At 45.0% G+C, this 19,528-nt stretch overlaps 1 protein-coding gene across 3 annotated transcripts in view; it reads right to left on the bottom strand.

Moving 5' to 3' along the window:
• Nucleotides 1–19,528, bottom strand: part of LOC119383963 (liprin-beta-1) — a 102,267-nt gene that overhangs the window by 57,663 nt on the left and 25,076 nt on the right. For all 3 annotated transcript variants that reach the window (XM_037652245.2, XM_037652244.2, XM_037652243.2), the window contains 6 exons: nucleotides 11,728–11,808; nucleotides 10,597–10,710; nucleotides 9,822–9,953; nucleotides 6,868–7,009; nucleotides 3,951–4,003; nucleotides 1,003–1,152 (listed from right to left, as the gene is read on the bottom strand). In XM_037652245.2, coding sequence (XP_037508173.1) covers nucleotides 1,003–1,152; nucleotides 3,951–4,003; nucleotides 6,868–7,009; nucleotides 9,822–9,953; nucleotides 10,597–10,710; nucleotides 11,728–11,808 — 672 coding nt within the window. The remainder of the gene's footprint in view (nucleotides 1–1,002; nucleotides 1,153–3,950; nucleotides 4,004–6,867; nucleotides 7,010–9,821; nucleotides 9,954–10,596; nucleotides 10,711–11,727; nucleotides 11,809–19,528) is intronic.

Raw genomic sequence — 19,528 nt, 5'->3', positions numbered from 1 at the left:
AGCATGGAAAGAATTCCTCATAAATTGCAAACTTGCATATCCCATTTCCCCCTATGACACACTTTACAAAATTGCCTTTCTTTCGTTTTCTTCATTTCCCTGAGGACGAATGCCTCTGCCAGTGATCTTCACTTACACCTGTCTTGCACAAGTTGACTGCACCTGTAAATTTCCTAATCTTATCCCACCACTCGGAGTAAGATCAAAAAAGTTCTAACATAAAAACAGAGCAGTATTGCAGCAGTCCCTACTTATCTATTTATAAAAAAAAAAACGAAAACATGACTACATATATGTTATCATGTTGGGCTGATTGTTTCTTATGTTTAACAACCACTACAATAATATTATTATTGCTCAATGCAAGACATGTCAACGTGCATGAAAAATTTCCGGGTTGTCGCTGCCAATTCTTCAGCAAGCAGTGTTGCCATATCATGTTAGACAGCATTGAATGGTAATTTACCTTCACAAGTGTATACAAGCATTAGTAATTATGCTGGAATATGTATAAATAGCGAGCACACTTGTTCTGCAGCTCGGATTATTTTGTCTACACCCAATGACTGCGCATGTCACAATCATCGTGCTTCGAGCATCACTTGACTTTGCCCAATGAGACTCATGACTCACACTTTTGGAAGTGTTTTTCTTTACTGCGTACTGATACTCCTTTTTTATGCAGAATGAATAGATCACTAGAATATTCACTGGAAAAAGACTAGGTGGCCTGGATTAAGGAGTAAAAAGCTGCTTATATCTGAGCTTCATGTTGGCTGAAGCCACTACCAACCGAGCTAACCAGGCGATAATTGCTTGAAGGAACACAAGTTTGGACATGTTCCATTTCAGCATCTAGCGCACAGCAAAAGACAAGGACAGGGTGAAAACCGACAATGGCAGGATCTGTTGGAAGTTAGTGCTTGCCATTGTCAGTTTTCACCTTGACCTTGCCTTTTCCCGTGCGCTGGATGCTGAAATGATAAATGAACAGGCACGGACCGAATGTGAGCCATCGTCGCTGCTAGGCCGAGGCGACAGCTGCAGTGGTGTGCTAGACCGGAGCGCAGACTGTGATGATGGTAGCGTGGCTGATGCACTCCGCGAGGGGCACTTGGGGGGCTTCTCCTGCAGGCAGCCTTCACCAGGGAGCTGCACATGACAAACATACCTGCTAAATCATGGTCTGCCAATGTGCAGTAAACTCTGGTTAAGACGAGCTCTATTAAGCCAAATTATTGGATGTACTCGACAATGTGGGAAGAATCTTCTTAATAGTACTGAATGCTTAGAGGTTAAGAACTTTCGTAGTGACTACCTACGTTGGGCAGCCACCCCAACGATCCAGTGATGGTAGTGGTAGATCTTCGGCGGACTGGGTGGCCCACTGGCAACCAGCTGGCTGCCAGACAGCAGTCGGCTAGCTCTGATCCCGAGAGAAAACTATGTTACGGACATGTGCTAGAACCATGACAAAATCAAGGGGCCTGTCAGATTCAGGGATCATGGCCAGATCAATCTGGCATGCCAATTTGAAAAGCGTTGCAACCATCCACTGCAGGTGGGACACAACCAAACAAGAGGTCTTGAAGCCACCATTTTTTGTTGCGTAGACACAAATAAATGCTCCTTTTGTGATTACTTCCTCATTTTCACTGTCACCGAACGTCGGCGTCTTCTTTCTTCGCTCCACACTGCGCCTCCGACGCCATTTTCCCTTGTGTTGTGTCGGCACCGTCTCTTCTTGCGGAGTTCTTGTTTTTTCCCGTTGTGACCGTGTTTACATGTGAAGCCCAAGCATGCGGCAGTAGCCGACGGTGGCATCGACGAGGTGTCAGCCGAGTCCACCCACGGTGACTGCCCGACCTTCGATGCTGTCCTTCCCACAGATATGACCCTTCAGGACTACATCGCGATCAATGATTGTGTCACCACGACTGGTCTCCTGCCAGATCAAGAAATGATTAATTATGTCGCGACCTCATCGCACCTGACGGGAAGTCTCGGAGGCGCTTTTGATATTAGAGGGCGTTTGCCTGAGCACTTCCGACAGTTTGCGTGCTGTTGGCCATTTGGAAAAGTTAAGAAAAATTGTAATGTAAGCCGGAATCTGCGTGAAAACGCAGACGACCATTACAAAATACTTCAGCAAATAAAGGTATGCTTCTCCAACTTGATTTTAATGTTGTTTTTCCTGTTCATTCGTTAATTCGGCATTCAGTTAATTCGGACATTTTTTCCGGTCCCGTGAAATCCGAATTAACGAGCTTTTACTGTATCCGTAATTTAATGCACTCAACGCAAAAGGTAACTAGTCAAACGGACCTGCGTTTGTCGCATTCTTACTACGAGCGACTATGCTCACTGAGGTTCACTTTTCACCAACTTTGGTAGCACATCATCACTACCACAAAAACGTGCCACATTTCATCTGCGTTGAATTGGAGGAAGGATTGTGGAGCAATGCATTCCCCTAAGTGCTGGAAAAGTAGCTTTAAAAGAGTATTCGGATGTCGTGGCACAAAGCTTGCAACATTTTGCTGCAGTGGTGGTGACAATAACTATGACAGATCCTTAACGTTGGAAAAAGTATCATTAACAACAACGGTAGTTTAAAATAACAGAAATGGATGATGGCCAGCACAAACCGGGAGCGTGTGGAGAGCATTCAATGGTAACTTCAACAAAACTTCACTTTTATAAAATTTGCCTTGGGTCATATCTACCACTCAAGCAATCTTGGCAAAGCCTCACGGCTGGTAGTTGAATAGATTTTATCTTAGCGGCCTTTAAACAGCATCTAAGAAGGTGATGTGTTCACTTGGTGGTTGTCGCTCACACACCACGTTTGAGACATTCCACCGAGCCTTGTTTCGAAAATCAAGCTGAGAAGCCAGGCATTGTAGGTCATGCCAGACTCATGCACCACTCCCGCTGAGCCAGTGTCTGTTTCATTTTCAGTATCTTAAATCATGCTCTGTTAGCAAACAAATTCAGACCCGTTGCACTCTTTGAATGTGGGTGACCAGCGATGCTGTGTGGTGCGGCACGGTGGTATCGCTGCAAGTTTCACACCATCGCATACAAGAAGCATCGCACCATCATTTCAATGCCCCCCTTTCCCACCTGCCCTGCACCTTTGTGTCGAAGAAAGTCTCTCGAGAACCTCATGTTGGGACTGGCGAAACGATCGGCAGCACTGTTGCCATTGTCCCAATGTTTTCGCTTAGCGTCCCGGGCAAGTTCCTTCTTGCAGCTCTTGACATCTCTCCTTGTAAGCTCATTGTTCCCCGGGTGTACCACAGCCACCCATTGAACATGACAACGTCAGAGCAAGGATGACCCCCATAGACATGCGCGTGATTTGCTGCAGGAAATTGAATGGAGTCATGCCATAAACACACGACCAGTTGCATGCTTGGCCCACATGGCCACTCACCCCTCACCCAACACTCCGATTCAATTTTGTTGAGATGCCTTTTCTCTGTACAGAAACTAGTGTGTAACAGCTCGGCTGTAACACTTAAAGCATTAGTTGTCCCGTTCAGTGTCGCACAACAGTACTTTGGCCGCTGCAAGCACCAGTAACAAATGTCTCGCATTGACGAAATGATCTCTAACAAGTAAACTTTAAAATAACATGCATTCAGAAAAAAGAATGAAGGCATTTGGTCACGAAGCTATCCTACATTTCGATGCAGCCCTTGCCTCTCGCACACACACTTGCCACAGTCGGCTGTAGCAGTCTCCTTGGAATTCTGCCACCTCCACAATGTGAGCTCTTTGCTGCACGCACACGATGATGCAGTGACTCATGAAAGAAGGGTCAGTCATAAATCACGATCACGCGTCTTAGGTTGCAGGCATGTGCACTTCATATGATATGATCCCGTGCTATAGCAGATGCCCACGTGCTTTCATCTTACTGTTAACTGGACGTGCATACTCACTGCCTGCCTGTCACTGTCACCAAGGGCGGGTGAACGCTCCTTCCAGTCAGCCCCTGTAACAAACATCATGTACAGACATTAACTACAGCTGCTGCTGTGGTTACCTCTTCAACCACACTAGTTTCAACACATCCCTTGTCAACCTATGGTGGCTGACTGACTAACACGATACCAGGGAGCAACAAGGTGATGTGCTTAAAACAACAATACCAGGTGGATAGAAGTACTGATTGGAAACTAATTATGCCTTTCACTCTCTTTTCTTTTAGCTGCAGTGATGAAAATGCAGTGCTTTATAGTTAACTTTATTGTCCATGACCCCAACACTACAGGCTATACAGCATGGGAGAAGGTATATCTTAGTCTTTTTATGTGGCTTCACCAAAAGAGTACAGGTGTGACGGATGTCACCACGAGCACTTAAAGATATGGTTCCCTTGCACTGCCCTAACACGGATCATTGGTTATAAGTCCTACCCAACTACAACATGGTGCAACATAGAAGCAAAAGTTTAAATGAAGGTGAAAAGTCTTGTCGACGTGGCAACTAGCAGTCTGAGCGCTTATTACATGCAGAATCAGCACGAATCTTGGTGCCTTGTGACTCGTGAGTGGCAGGGATAGCATTACTATCTGCTAATACTTTTTTACAGAATACATTTGAAAAGCCCACCAAAAGTTTGTTTTTAGAAATTCCTAAAATTATGTTCTTTTGGTGACTCACAGGAAATCATGTGTAGACGATGAAGGTTTCACAAAGGAACATGGCCCTGTCATTTTATTCGTTGCAAAACAATAGTGTGCACTTAAAATGACAGCAAAACAAAATGCATTTTCTACAGAAAAGCACTGTGGTCTTTCAAGTGATAGACCCATGATTAAATAGTCATTTAGTCTGATCAAAGTGGCATCATTTCAAAATAGGAGGAATTTTCAGTCCTCCCTAGAAAATGTGCTATACAAACATAAAGGTTATAGTATCTTACACTGCTAGCTAGAACGACATCCTGGTTTCAGTAACTGCCAGCAGTTCAGCACCAGACTGTCATACAAAAAAAGGCAGTGCTCAAACAAATTTCTAAAAGAAAAAAAAAGACATATCAAATAGAGAAAGAAAGATACCACGCATCATTCCATTTGAACAAAGGCCTGTCGTCTTTTTTCCTATGTTTATGCCTCACCTATAACAGAATTTAAAGGTTGTCGCCCCGAGTGGCGCGACAACCTTTAAAGCGTGCCCTTCACACCATCTCGAGGGTGATAAAGAGAACATGCTGAAGTGCCTTTGAGCTCTGAGTACCACCTTATATACATACATACATAGATATACATACATGGGACATGACGGCGACACCGACAGCAAAAACCAGCCGAGAGTGTCCATGTTGCCACGCGTGCTTCTTTTTGTCATTTTAATGTAACTAGATCGTTGCACGCATAGCCGCCGCCTTGCGCAAGCCGCATCCTAATGTCTGGGAGCCTTCCAGATTATCTTGAAATCTTCTTATAGGCTTGAGGGCACAAACGCGAACAGTTGAGATTTTTCTCGAACTAACGCGACCACCAGCGATAAGGCTCGAATGTTCGATGCTGCATGTATAAATGCCAACGTGCCTTATCGCAGAGCAGATTATTGATGGGCGACGCTCTGTTCACCGCTATCAGTGTGCAGCATGTATTGGTGTAGTTTGACTTTCCGTTTCCCGGCCACAAGTTCGGCCAAATAAAGGGTTTCATCTTGGACACGCCGACTGCTGCCTTCATTGACGCCACAACCATGTGACAATTGCTACCGCAGTAAAACTGAGAAAAATCTGGCCTTGGTCGATCGCATTTCGAATGCTCCTTAAGTCACTTTCGCCGCAGTACACTGGTGTCTTGCGGAAAAAAACACTAAGATAGAAAAGGGGCTTGTAGCTGTCATGGGACATGGCACATTCTGTCCCTTAATTACATGAGCGTGCATGTGCTGTACAATAACGAGTACCAGTATGATTGCTGACACCTAAAGATTTTACTTGCAATCATGCAGTACTGTCTATGATGTTGCTGTGGCCCTGGGAAACAAGAGACATTACAACTTGAGTTGGTGTATTGCCCCAACTTGTATATGTGTGGACTTCTGATGATACAATCCTTTGATAATTAAAACGAAATCCTGGGGTGCCCACGAGTTTGAATTATCGAGAGCTGCCTACTGCGTTTGTTTCCCGCATGCTGTGCGATGAACAAGTGGCTGAATAAACAAACACAAGTAGCCTACTTCATTGCACGCAACAATTGCTCAGAGCAAAACTTTTCCCAGAAAAACACCAGTCCAGTCGTCGCAGTGTCTTTTTCCTTCTGAGTAGCATAGAGCAACCAGCCTTTCAACAAACCTACTTTAAGTCTAATGACTGGTGCTAAACTGATGTGGGGAATAAGATCTAGCAGAGACAGCTTCAAAAAATGTCTTGTCCCACTTGCTCTCTCAATACGTAAAGCTTGTTACTTATGCCCATAAACATTTTCAGCTGTCCCTGTTACAGACCATGAAGTAATTCACAAGCACTAAATTTTGTTATACAAGCAAAAAATTACATCAACTGCTCCTGAAAACTGTTCACTCTGTGGAACTGTAAAGCGTTGACCAAAATTGCAAAGGTGAAGCCCTCACATATATGGATGATGTGAATAGAACCTCCGACCTGAGTAAAGATCACTAATGCTAATTATGAAATGGTTGCTGGAACTAGAGTCTACAGCATTCAGATTTCAACACCATCTGCTCAATGTGCTCATACTGCAGTCTTGGCAAGACACAAGACTACACTGTCAAGTTCTTCAAGTGCACAGCTTCCCGTGGCCACAGAAAACAAATCTCTAGCTATGCACCACGGGCCGTCTGCGACAATCGCAAAATCCACCTTTTACTCACCTAGCTTAGTGGGTGTGGCCCTGAAGCTGTCAGCCACAGAGGACACTGAACCATGGTGAGGAGAGGCTGGGACCCTGCCACATCGGGTGATGAGCTCCGCCTCCCGCTCGGCCAAGTGCGAGCGCAGCAGAACCACATCCGTCTGCAACATGCATTTAGATTGCTTATTTCACATTTATTCCTCTTAGAGAGGAGAATTGCTTGGGCCAGAACAAAAAGCTGCAATAAAAATGGCTTGAAGAGGTTACTGCTCATGCTTCTGTATCTTTGTACATATCAGAATATGCCTTGCTTGAGAATGTTTTTCCAAAATGAAAACTATTATCTCTTTCTCCTGCTTTTTTCCCCATGGTTGCTGTTCTGCGCACGTCACATATGTCAGGTAGAATATATACGCTCTGATGTGAAGACCAAGAAATCAGTTGGCACTGTTGTCTCATTGTGTGCTCTTGTCTATTTAATCCATTATTTGTGCATGAGAAAGGTATTAACTATCCGTCTATATGAGGCATTCCTGATATCATGGTGTATGTCATTTTCTGAGATTGATGATGGTGAGGTGGTGTTTTGTGTTGGAAGGGTCCAGTGTGGCCATGTGCCATGTCATTGTACCAATGAGTTGATTCTGACCAATGAATTGCAATGCAAAGTGAGGAATGGCTGTAAAAGGTGTAAAAATCAATCACTATATAGGTGTTTAAGACATGTATATTGGCTAAAATTATGACGGTGGTGGGTGAGGCAAACTATGGAGAGAATACATTTATTGATGATAATAAAAGGAAAGAGAAGGAATACTTTGTACCACAAATGCCTCACCCAAGCTCTTGAGCATAAGAGCTGGGAGGCATGTGCAGTCGATAGAAGTGCCGAAGCAGAAGCCTCTAATGAGAGGCTCTGCCACGGGCTGCTTGGGTGTATTTTCTATGAAACAGTGGGTTCTCACCAAGAAACATGGCCGGATATAGGGGCATATGTTGGCGATGCAATAGCGGGAAATACTTTTTTCTGTCTGCCTCTAGATGAGGACATACCACCAGTACATGTACTACTGTCACAAGCTCTCCACATTTACCACAGACTGGGGGTTAGTCACCGTTCAAAAGGTACGAATGGGTGCTGTACATGTGGCCTATTCTGAGGCAACAGGAAATAACATTAATATGTCTTGCTTTGCTTATGGGTGGCCAATTTTTCAGTAGTGGTTAGACTACGTGAAATTTACTATATTTCTGTGTCTCACTGACACTGCCAGTAAGCCTTAAGCTTTTTTTCCTTAAAAAAGACTTTAGGTCCCATGTAGGGACAGCTATGTATGAGTTTGCGGTGTTTGCCTGTGCAGACATGGCTAGCTGGTCAGCCAAGACAATTTAACAATGCCCTGGCACACAGCACACCGCCACATGCTGCGTGGATCTATACGTGTAGCATAAATTTCAATAAAGTGTTACAATTACAGGATTTCGGTGCTTGCTGAGAGTTTTCAAACAAACCTTTTACAATAATAATAATAATAATATCTGGGATTTGATGTCCCAAAACCACGATATGATTATGAGAGACGCCGTAGTGGAGGGCTCCGGAAATTTCGACCACCTGGGGTTCTTTAACGTGCACCTAAATCTAAGCACACGGGCCTCAAACATTTTCGCCTCCATCGGAAATGCAGCCGCCGCAGCCGGGATTCGATCCCGCGACCTTCAGGTCAGCAGTCGAGCGCCATAAACCTTTTAGGACACTTAAGGGGGGAAGCTGCTTCTTGCGACCAAAAATTGCCATATAGATTGGTTTTTCTGGAAATGTTGTTTTCAGGTTCTGCTATTAACTGATGCATAACCTCACCAAATTTTGTGCATCCTAGATCGTTAGTCATTACAGGCTCCTATATGACATAAGCCACCAACAGTGCTTTGTTCACTGCTACTTTTCCTGTTTCATTTTTCATAACTTTACATGCGTTCCTCAGTTTCGGCACACTCAATTTTGATTTTCGTGTTGCAATAAATCTTAATGTTTAGTGAGAGCAACAGGGTGCCAAATGTTACTTTGGGACGTTACAAACTTCCAGAAAGGATGAAATAAGAAAAGTGCTTTTTCTCAGTCATTCAAATCAGAACTTTGAAGCCTCATAACATTTTTTCTACGAAAGCTAGAACCATAATATCACCCTTACTGCACTTTCTGATATCAGTAGACTCAATTCACATCTCATTCAGCAGGATCTAAGCGGCCAGCTTATTAAAAATGCGATCAAATAAATTTTTGATGAGTAATTTATTTAAGTACTAATTTTATGGCCTAAGTAAAACTGGGTCTTGTATTTGATATAATCACATGAAAATTCATGAAAATGGAATTATTTGTCCTCCTGACTTAAATAATAAAAGCACCTTATGTCTAAAAACTGCTTCCCCTCTCCGAGTCTGTGTATATATAATTGCCCTTGGTAAATTTATTTCATTAATGTGTTTAATGGCTGCCAATATCACATAGGCCTCTCCAGTAAAGATGCTTGTGTTGGGGTGCAGAGTGCCAGCATTCAAAAAATTTGGGCCTCCCACTGCACAAGACATGCCAGCATGAGACTCTAACGCATCGGTAAAAAATTCAGGACAAGAGTATATGTGTTGTAGTTCGCGGAACCACAAACAAATATGAGCAACAACCACATGTTTCATAACATCAATGAAAGATACATCACAGTCTACAAGCTGCCACTGCCATGGCAGGAGCTGTACAGCTGGAACCACCACAGAGTGTTCAAGCGGGACACTTATTTCCTTGGCAACATATTGCACACCATAAATTGCAACATCATGTTTACAAGAGCTGCACTATTGTTAACTCAGTAAACTACCTTGCAGCAAGGCTGGAGTAGAAATTTTAAAAAGCGGCCATTTATCCCGCAATCTTTCTTTGCAACAAGGGCTTTCCTGTGGCGAAGGCAACCTGACCTCAAGTTTCTTGACCTTGCTCTCGAGCTCGGACTTCTCACGCTCAGCAGTGACAAGCTTGAGCTTGAGCGCAGGCACGTCGGACAGCAGCTCAAGCCGGTCATTCTCAATCTTTTTCTTCAACATCATCTCCTGCAAGAGTGGAGACGGGGCACACTTTCAGGCCATGGCCAAGTGCTAGTGCACAAAAGCTACAACACATATCACACACACAAGCGGTTTCTCCCCTTCTTCCTCTCTACGCACACTGTTTTGCAGTTAAACGTCCCCTGTTTTGATCAGAATTCTTTTGCTCTTCTTCTGGAGAACCAAGGTGGCTGTGAAGTTTTTGCAGATGTTGGCTGAGCTATTCACATAATTTCCAAGTAACTCCTCGGTGACACAATACTTCAAAAAACCTCTGGTATCTCTATGAAGTCATCCTTTTTGTCATCCATGAAGGCCATATAAAGGTGTCGGTTGTATGCTACAGATTTCTCAATTACATGATGGATTGAATTACCCAGCAGGTATTATGTAACCTGGAAGCAACAGCTAACGAGACAACAGCTAAGGACTACAGGATTTTACGAACGATTTTAAGGTCCCTGGAAGTAAAAAAAAAGTTGGAAGCTTACTATATAGCAAAGCCAGTTTTTTTTTTTTTAGTTATAGGTTTTTCTACAGGCATGGCAAGTGTGATGAAAGGACCAATGACAGCTGCTGCAATAACAGAACTGCCATGGCATGCTTTGTGCAGTCAGAAAGCACACAAGGAGGAGGCTCCACTCCTGACCTGCTTGAGCAGCTGCTCTGTCCGTTCGAGCAGGAGCTTCTTGTCCAGCAGGGATGACTCCAGCTCGGCTATCTTGTCCTTCTGCAGCTCCAACTGGTCACTCAGCACGCTCACCTGATAGCCAAAGGGTTTCATGCAGAGGTCACAAACTGGAAATATTTGCCTAGCACAATGCTTCTCTGAAACTAACCTGTCATCCCTGATTCGTGACACAGCAGAGTTTAATCATAATTGCTGACCATTGCAGTGGCTGTTCCACAGTGAATGCATAAGCTAGAATCATTTGGCTCCGTCGAGCGGCCACTTGAGGTTTTTTATGCCATGCCAGACGACACCAGGTGATCGTCTGGCATGGAGTGGGCTAGTTCCAGTGAGGCTGGCAGACCCCCCTCCCCCCACTTTCCCAACCCTCAGTGGTGCTGCCTACAGTCGGTTCAAAATGGGTGCCACACGCAACGTGCTCAGTATTCTGATCTATAGCCATAAAACAGTCCACTGCCAGAAGCAATTAGCCGATTGCACAAACTTACTGCACGAACTTGTGTTAAGAGCACCACTTTTTTTTTCGTTATAATGATAATGCACGGCCTGTACACGAGGCCAAACCTCTTAGTCTAATCTTTTCCTAACTATGAGTATGAAATCTGCTGTAATCCTTTGTGGCCCCCATCATCACAAACACTGGTGCAGTCCTTCACACAAGAGCTTTATTCATTCCTTTGTGCATGCTGCACCACTTGGATACTTATATTCGCTCCATGAGCCACTGTTCTTTGCACAAGGTGTAAATTGCTTCAGCACTGTTAAATCTATCCCTTGGTGGCCTTGAATTCAAGTAATGGCACATGGAACCGAAGATTCACTGATGCAGCAAATGGCATCTGGGAACCAAATACTACAGCTTCTAAGTTGAATGTCATTTTTCTCCAAATTTTGTCCAATTTATACAGTAAATCACCACTGCCCAGTACAATGTCCTAAAGAAGCAGTGCTCACACTGATTGTAATGCTCAATAAGTGAGCATAACTATGCCAGCAAGGTGATCGAAGTTTTCTCGTCCAATGTGTGCTGTACTATGGAGTAAGTGCCAACCTACGGAGTGTGTGGAACATTGCAGAAGCTCAAAGTACCTGCAGGGCCAGATTTTCCTTCTCTGCTTCCAAGTGCGACATTTTATCCTGCAAATCACCATAGTCACCAGACACCGGGGTCTGCAAAGAGATAAAAAAGAGCAACAGATGAGTGATAATAAACAGGCACCACTGTGATAGCAACTTTGTTACATCAGAACAACTGCCCCAATTACTACCATATCATTGCACAAAGTGCTGTATTAGTTTTCAATATTTTGTTTTATACTATATAGCACACTACTGTACGATAAGCGAGAGCATTATATGCAGTCTTCCACTCAAAGGAGGTATGGCTCACCAGAATTCGACACGATACACACTTAGCCTGCATCACAAAAGTATCTGACATAATACCTTGTGCAGACGTCAATTATTCGAGTGTTTTGTCATTATTTCTTTTCTTGACTATTCCTCCTGACTTTACCATGCCATTGATTAACCTTATGCTTGAAACAAGAAGTCCAGTTTTACATATTTGTACATCGGATGACGCTGTACTTTTATGCAAAATCATGTGATTCACAGCTACTCATGTTGAAGGGAGTGACAGCATAGCCAAGCTGCATTGAAGCAGGTTTTTCACACACCTTTAACTCTGTACATCAAACATGAAATAAGCATGTATCGTAAAGTCATGAGCACATGAACTGATAAGTTGCTTACACAAAGTGCAGGAGATCATGCACAGGTGCACTACCAGCAATTCAACACTCACGCGTTCTTGCACTCTTTAACGATGTACAGGATGATTCATAACTAAAATAAGAATCAATTTGTAGTTCTAAAAAAAAATCACAGCATATCCACGGAGTGAATGATGATGAGTGGGCGAAGCTGCGGAGGTTCATCGGTAAACCGTGAATCTTCCGTGAATTCTGCCCAGTACATCATCACCGACGTGAGATCGGGCGCGTTTATACTAAAGGTTCGATGAGATATGACGACTTGCAGCTCACTTTAATTTTACATGTACGCTGTGAATTTTCATTGTTTAGAAAACCATCGCTTTAGAAAACATCTGGCGTCTTTCGTTAAGCAGCTGGCGTCTTTTCGTTTTGCTTTAGAAACATCTGGCGTTCTATCGTTTTGCTTTTAGAAAACATCTGGCGTCTTTCGTTGGTTTATTTCATCAATCAACGGCGTTTTGAACAAAATTTTTATTGTTTAATCACGCACAGGAGAAATCTCACCAGGCACTACCTTGGAGGTAAACAATGGCTGCTAATGGGAATGAGACACAGAAGAAGTCGGCTTTTAGCTAACACTTACACTTCTACTTCTACTAACGTTTCCTACTGGAACATGCCAATGGCTGCTAATGGGGAATGAGAGACAGAAGAATTCGGCTTTTAGTTAACGCGCACGCTGCGAATTTTTTATTGTTCAACAACGCACAGGAAAAATCTCCCACCGGCACCACCTTGGAGGTCAAGATCTGGTACTAGCGTTACGACTGGTTACGCACTACTACGACTACGAGGGACGAACGGGTGCCGCCTTAAGGAGCTTCGCCCCTAAAAAAACAATGCACAGAGAAGCACTGATGCCATTCTTTTACATGGTCATGATGAGCACATCAACTGTGCGCAAACACAGTATTGTATTTCATTATGCAACAAATCCCCTCAAGAAAATGCAACTAAGGCAAGCCAAACTGAGAAGTGGCGCTCATAGAGCACAAGTCTCACTCATGAGTTGATCCACTCAGGATCATTATGGTTCAGACTCGCCCAAATTTACGCCCAGTGCGGTTTACCGAGATTTACAAGTCTGTCTCAGTCTGAGTGAGCCATACTGGGTAGAACAGTAGAACTTAATTATGCCGGAGTCTGATGGACCAACAACCACAAAATACAATCTGTGTGTGAATCCGAGTGAGTTCCACTGATTTTGCAGACCTATGCTGACACGCCACATGATGCGTGTTTATACTCAATGTTAACAAGTTCGCATTAGAAATATGTGCTTAGCCAATTTTTTGGACTTCCTAAGGGACAGCGAAATCATCAGAAAAATCGGGCAGTCCGAAAAAACGAATTCACACTTCCTTACTTCGCTCAAGCGGTCAAATCGCCACAGCCATGTCCGAAGTACCTCTAAAAGGCCTTCCAGCACACTTATCACGCATTTCTGTGTTCGCATAGGCTCTCAACCGTGACTACGTTTGGTAGTATTGGTACCTGCAAGGAACCCTGCTTACAATTTTTAATTCGGCAATTTTAGATGCGAAGGATCTTAAGGCGGAGCTCAATCCGGTGGTGGTGGTGTGCGGCGTGACCACCCTTACTGCGCATGCGCATACCCTCTCCACACACCTCCTCTCCACTCCCCCTCACCATTCCCCATGTCCTCTAACCCTCTCCCATACCCATCTTCCCTTCCCCTCTCCCATACCCCTCTCCCCTCCCCCTTTCCACTCTTCCTCTGAAACGCGGGCTAGACATGCCGAAATTCTCTCCTGTGCAACGCCGCGATGAGCTCGAGCGCATGCGCGTCCCTTCCCCTTCTCTCTCCTCTCCTACGCTGCCCCCCTCTCGCCCGCCTGTCGACCGCGTTCCCCGCTCGCCCTGTTAACGGCCAGGCTAAATGGAAGATACGACGCGCGTAGCGTCCCTCTTCGCGTTCCACGACGCGAAGTCGGTAGCATGCCCAACGAACGCCAACGGAACGCGATCGTGCAAGTGCTCCGGCTTCACATCGCCTCATGGTCCCCTTTAGCGGGAGATCGTGTAATTTTTTAATTTGCATTTGTGATGAGCGCCGCCGAGCACAAAGGCTGTCGAAGGAAAGCGGGCGACTCGTCTGGATTCATCATCATCATCATCATCAGCCTGTCTACGCCCACTGCAGGGCAAAGGCCTCTCCCATGTTCCGCCAATCAACCCGGTCCTGTGCTTTCTGCTGCCACGTAATACCTGCAAACTTCTTAATCTCATCTACCCACCTGATTTTCTGTCTCCCCCTCACGCGTTTGCCATCTCTTGGAATCCAGTCAGTTACCCTTAATGACCACCGGTTATCCTGCCGACGTGCTACGTGCCCGGCCCATATCCATTTCTTCTTCTTGATTTCAACTATGATGTCATTAACCCCCGTTTGTTCCCTGACCCACTCTGCTCTCTTCCTGTCTCTTAAGGTTACACCTATCATTTTCCTTTCCATCGCTCGCTGCGTCGTCCTCAATTTGAGTTGAACCCTCTTTGTAAGTCTCCAGGTTTCTGCTCCGTAGGTAAGTACCGGTAAGATGCAGCTGTTATATACCTTCCTCTTGAGGGATAGTGGTAGATTACCATTCATGATTTGATAATGCTTGCCGAATGAGCCCCAACCCATCCTTATTCTTCTAGTTATTTCACTCTCATGGTTCGGCTCCGCGGTTACTACCTGTCCTAAGTAGTCTGGATTACAGTGAACTATATCCGGATTTAGCCGATGCGTGTGCGTTCATAAACCATGTGCTAATGTACGAAAACCTCCACCGCTTCATTGAAATAGAGCATATGCTGCCACGTGGAGCCTGTCGTTCCTAGCTGTGTGCAGCACATCGCCTACGAAGCTCATGCTGTCCCTGCCGGGGTGCTTGCTGTACCATACGCATGTGTTTGTGGTCAGTGTTTGTCGTGCCCACTCCATTCCGGACTGCACACAAGCGCACCGATAGCGAGCTGCTATCCTGAAAACAAGGCGTCTGGGCGGCGCGGCGCACACAGCAGTGTCACACAAAGAGGCACCACTGAACACGGCAGTGCGGCGCGTTTAGGTCATCACCTAATAAAAGCGCGCAGTACGCTTAAAATTGCGCTAGGCCACATGCACTACCGAGTAGTTAGCTGAAGATGATTATCATAATAATGTTATCAGCAATAAAATCGTACTGGCGCGTTTGACGCCTGCCGCCATGACACCTCCACGCATTTCCGGTTCTTATCCGTAAAAGCATTGCCCGCATCGCCGCTGTGAGAGTGGCCCCTTCAGATTCTCGGCATGCTTCACACCATAACAACTTGGCATTGCGGCAAAGCTGACTTTCGGACTTCATGGACGCAAACGGATCGACATCGCGAAAGCGCTGTTCGAGCCTGCAAGTTGAACGACGCGGCAGCGGTGGTCAGCAGGTAGTCCGAAAAATCGGACGCCGAAGAGTTTCAGCGTCCCAAATTTCAGATGTTCTTGTAGATTGACTCTATTGGGCTTGTGGCGGTGCAGCGAACGCGTCCGAATTTTCAGGCATGTCCGAAAAATCGGCAGTTGACTGTATATTAATTCTAGTACACCGGCAACAATACAAAAATGCGCAGCTTGCACTAGTGGCGCAAGGCTGGAACTATCAGCTGAGCGTGTTCGACCTAGCTAAGCTTTGCTAGTATTGCCATGGGTTTGCTGAGAGGCTAAGTTTTTGCTTGTAGTACTAAGTATGCCTAGACCTGGCTAGACATGTCACGTGACTACCTGTTACGTGATGTGATTTTAGTCACGTGACTAGCTGTTATGTGGTTTTGGGAGTGATGTAGCTAGCTGTTACGTGGCGGGGTCATGTCACGTGACTAGCTCTTACGCAATGTTGCGTGATTTTAGTCGCGTGAAAAAATGTTAAGTGATTTTTAGTCACGTGACTAGATGTTGTGTGATGTTACGTGGTTTTTAGTAACGCGGCTAGTTACGTCATGTTATGTGATTTTTGTCACGCGACTAGTCATTACGTGATGCTTCGCACTAGTCGTGCCAAGCCTAAAGGGAGTGCGGAGCTGGGCAGCCTTCTTTTTTTTATTTTCAATTTTGTTCTTTCATCTCTCTGTTTATTCTGTCTTTTATTGTACCTGTTTACTTCTATTTTTTTTCTTTCACTCTCTATGTATTTCTTTGTCAACCCCGCTCTTTCTATCTTTCTCCTTCTTGCCCTTATCTCTCTCTCTCTCTCTCTCTCTATTTATCGCTTCGTTTTGCTTTCTATCTCTTTCTCTCTCTATCTGTCTCTATGTTACTTTCTCTTTGTCTTTTTTCCCTTTCTCTCTCTCTATTTTTCTCATTCTCTCTATGCTATGCGTTACTCTCCCTCCTCCTTTCTCTCCTCCTCACGACTTCGCCCCCCCCTCCCCCCGTGCGCACGCCTATGCGCCCAAGTAGTCTACGGATAAGGTAAGCCTTATCCACTGAAGTTGGTCTGCGTAGCACTATCCAGGGCTAAGCCTCGACGGCCTATATCATCGCCAACGCAAAGGGTGACTTATGTTCCGACAGGTCACCGGCTCTATCGACAGACAATTTGTCGACGAAATGAGCCGGCTAACAAACAGGCCTCCAGACACTGTCTTGGACCTGGCTACCGCTTTCATTCGGTGGCACAACCACGACAATCACCTCAGGCTCGCCACTCTCAACGTACAGTCTGCGCATGTGCACGGCCTCGAAAAACACGTTGTGCTCAGCCTTACAGAAACCGGCATGTTGGCACTTTCTCAAACCACTGCAGTCAGGAATTCCAATGTGTCCCCCACAGCAAGCGGCTTGATTGCAGGTGCGGCGGCGTGGCCAACACGGCGATGCGCAACTTCAATGTAGGCCGCACTCTGCCGGCCGCCAGACATCGAACACAGACAGACAAGCAACCTAATCGGCGACGTCTGCGTTGCGCACATCAATCACAATAACAGAGACATTGCGCTCGCCGCCATTTACCTGAGGACCAGACCACAGCGCCAAAGGAGTCCGTCCAGCGGTTCATATGAACGTACTTCATCGATTACGCAAAAAAACGTCGTCAATGCTTCCTACGGTAACATGCCGCTCAATATTGCCGGTGACTTCAACACTGATTTATCAAAACCCAACAACGCCTGGTTCTCACACGACATGAAAGACGTTTTCGATGTAGACAGGGTGGCACAATACCTTGTTCCCACGTCCAGGACAGGATTCGTCATAGATCATTTCTTCGTAAAAGGCATCCGCGATTTCCAACAGCTCTACTACACCTCATACTTCGCTGCCCGTAGATTCCTTGTCGCCGCGATCACGAACGGATCCCATAACAAGTCCTGTCCAGCTGCTGGTGCTCACTTGATCATCGCGGCGATGATGACCTTGTTCAAGAGCTGCCAAGGACGCCTTCCTCACATATACAGGGGTTAGAGGAACGTGCGAGCGTTTTCCGTCATAATGGACAAGTATAAGCACTGCATATCAGCTTACCGCTTCTGGTGTTGGTAATATCCGTGTTGCTGTTGGCATCGTTACGCAACTGTAAACAACTGGTTATATATCAGGAAAGAAGGGGTTTCAAGGGCTCGTTTTTCTTTCTTCAGCACTGACCGATGGGACTGGAGCTCTGAGACGGTACAAACGATTGGCACGTAAGTTTTGGTTCCCTGGCACCACGGCGAACAATAGAGCGCTTATTCTGGAGCTAACTCGGCCACCAACGACAACGCTGGAATTATCGACGTCACATGTATAAATGCCGACGCGCTTTATCTCCTGATCAGATTATTCGACGACCGACGACCGTGCGCGCCGATATCGTTGCATCTTGAGTGTCATTTCTTTTTTCTTTTTTTCTGGGCACAAGTTTGCCCAATAAAGAGTTCGATCCTTACCGGCTGCTATTGCTTTCTTCACCGTCACAGCCACGTGACAATACGTTCCTGCAGCGCACTTACGGTAACTCTTTTCAGTTTGCTATCGATATAATAATAATAATAATAATAATAATAATAATAATAATAATAATAATAATAATAATAATAATAATAATAATAATAATAATAATAATAATAATAATATCCGGGGTTTAACGTCCCAAAACCACGATATGATTATGAGAGACGCCGTATAGTGGAGGGCTCTGGAAATTTCGACCACCTGAGGTTCCGTGCACCTAAATAAGTACACGGGGGCCTCAAACATTTTCGCCTCCATCGAAACTGCTTGCCATCGATATATAAGCGTCCAAGAGTGGAAAAGGGAGCGATTGACAGGTTCGATGGAAGGTTCTCGATAAGCGCGCTGCTTCCCTATTTTTAAGATACGGAACGGTGAGCACGCTCGTACTAGCCTCCTTGACTACAAGTGATTTATGGTTATGATCGGAAGAATAGATTACAGGGGGCTAGCTGACATATATTATATTTGGCATGAAGCAAAAGAAATGGACCTGTGCCAACCACATGATGCGAGGGACAGACAACCTGTTAGAGCAACGGAATGGATACCAAGGGATGGGAGACGCAGCCGAGTACGGCAGCGAGTTACACAGAGTGGCGAAATTAAGAAGGTGCGGGGATCAAACGGAAGCAGCTCGCAGAAAATAGGATACGTTGGAGATCTTTGGTAGAGGTCTTCGTCCTACACTGGACATAAACACAGACCACACAGACTGATAATGATGAATAATGATGATGAATAACGATGGTTACGAAGGGTCCTCCGTGGCTGATAACCCTTGAGATGGCTGTATATTCACCGAAGAACCATAAAGCAAAAACAAATAAATGGGGTTCTTGAACGATGAAGGAGAAAGCAAGTGAACTAGTGCATGAAACTGTAAACCCTATGCCTCACGTAGCAGAATTATATCTGGACGACATGGCCACGGAAGCATGTCTACAAACGAGACATTTTCTTACCAAAAAAAAAAAAATCATTCAGTGACTCTTCGAGCGCAGTAAAAAAAAAATTAATTACGAGAAAGCTACAGTTTCTTTACCATGTTAAAAATTCTGATGATCACGCAAGGCAATAATACACGAAAAGCCTCCATCAGAACGGTGAAGTTTACCAGAAAAATATATTTTTTTAACAC

Source organism: Rhipicephalus sanguineus, chromosome 2 (assembly GCF_013339695.2).
Source record: "Rhipicephalus sanguineus isolate Rsan-2018 chromosome 2, BIME_Rsan_1.4, whole genome shotgun sequence".
NCBI classification, from domain to species: domain Eukaryota; kingdom Metazoa; phylum Arthropoda; class Arachnida; order Ixodida; family Ixodidae; genus Rhipicephalus; species Rhipicephalus sanguineus.
The sequence above is the reverse complement of the archived record's forward strand: the minus strand, read 5'-3'. Positions and strand labels throughout refer to the sequence as shown.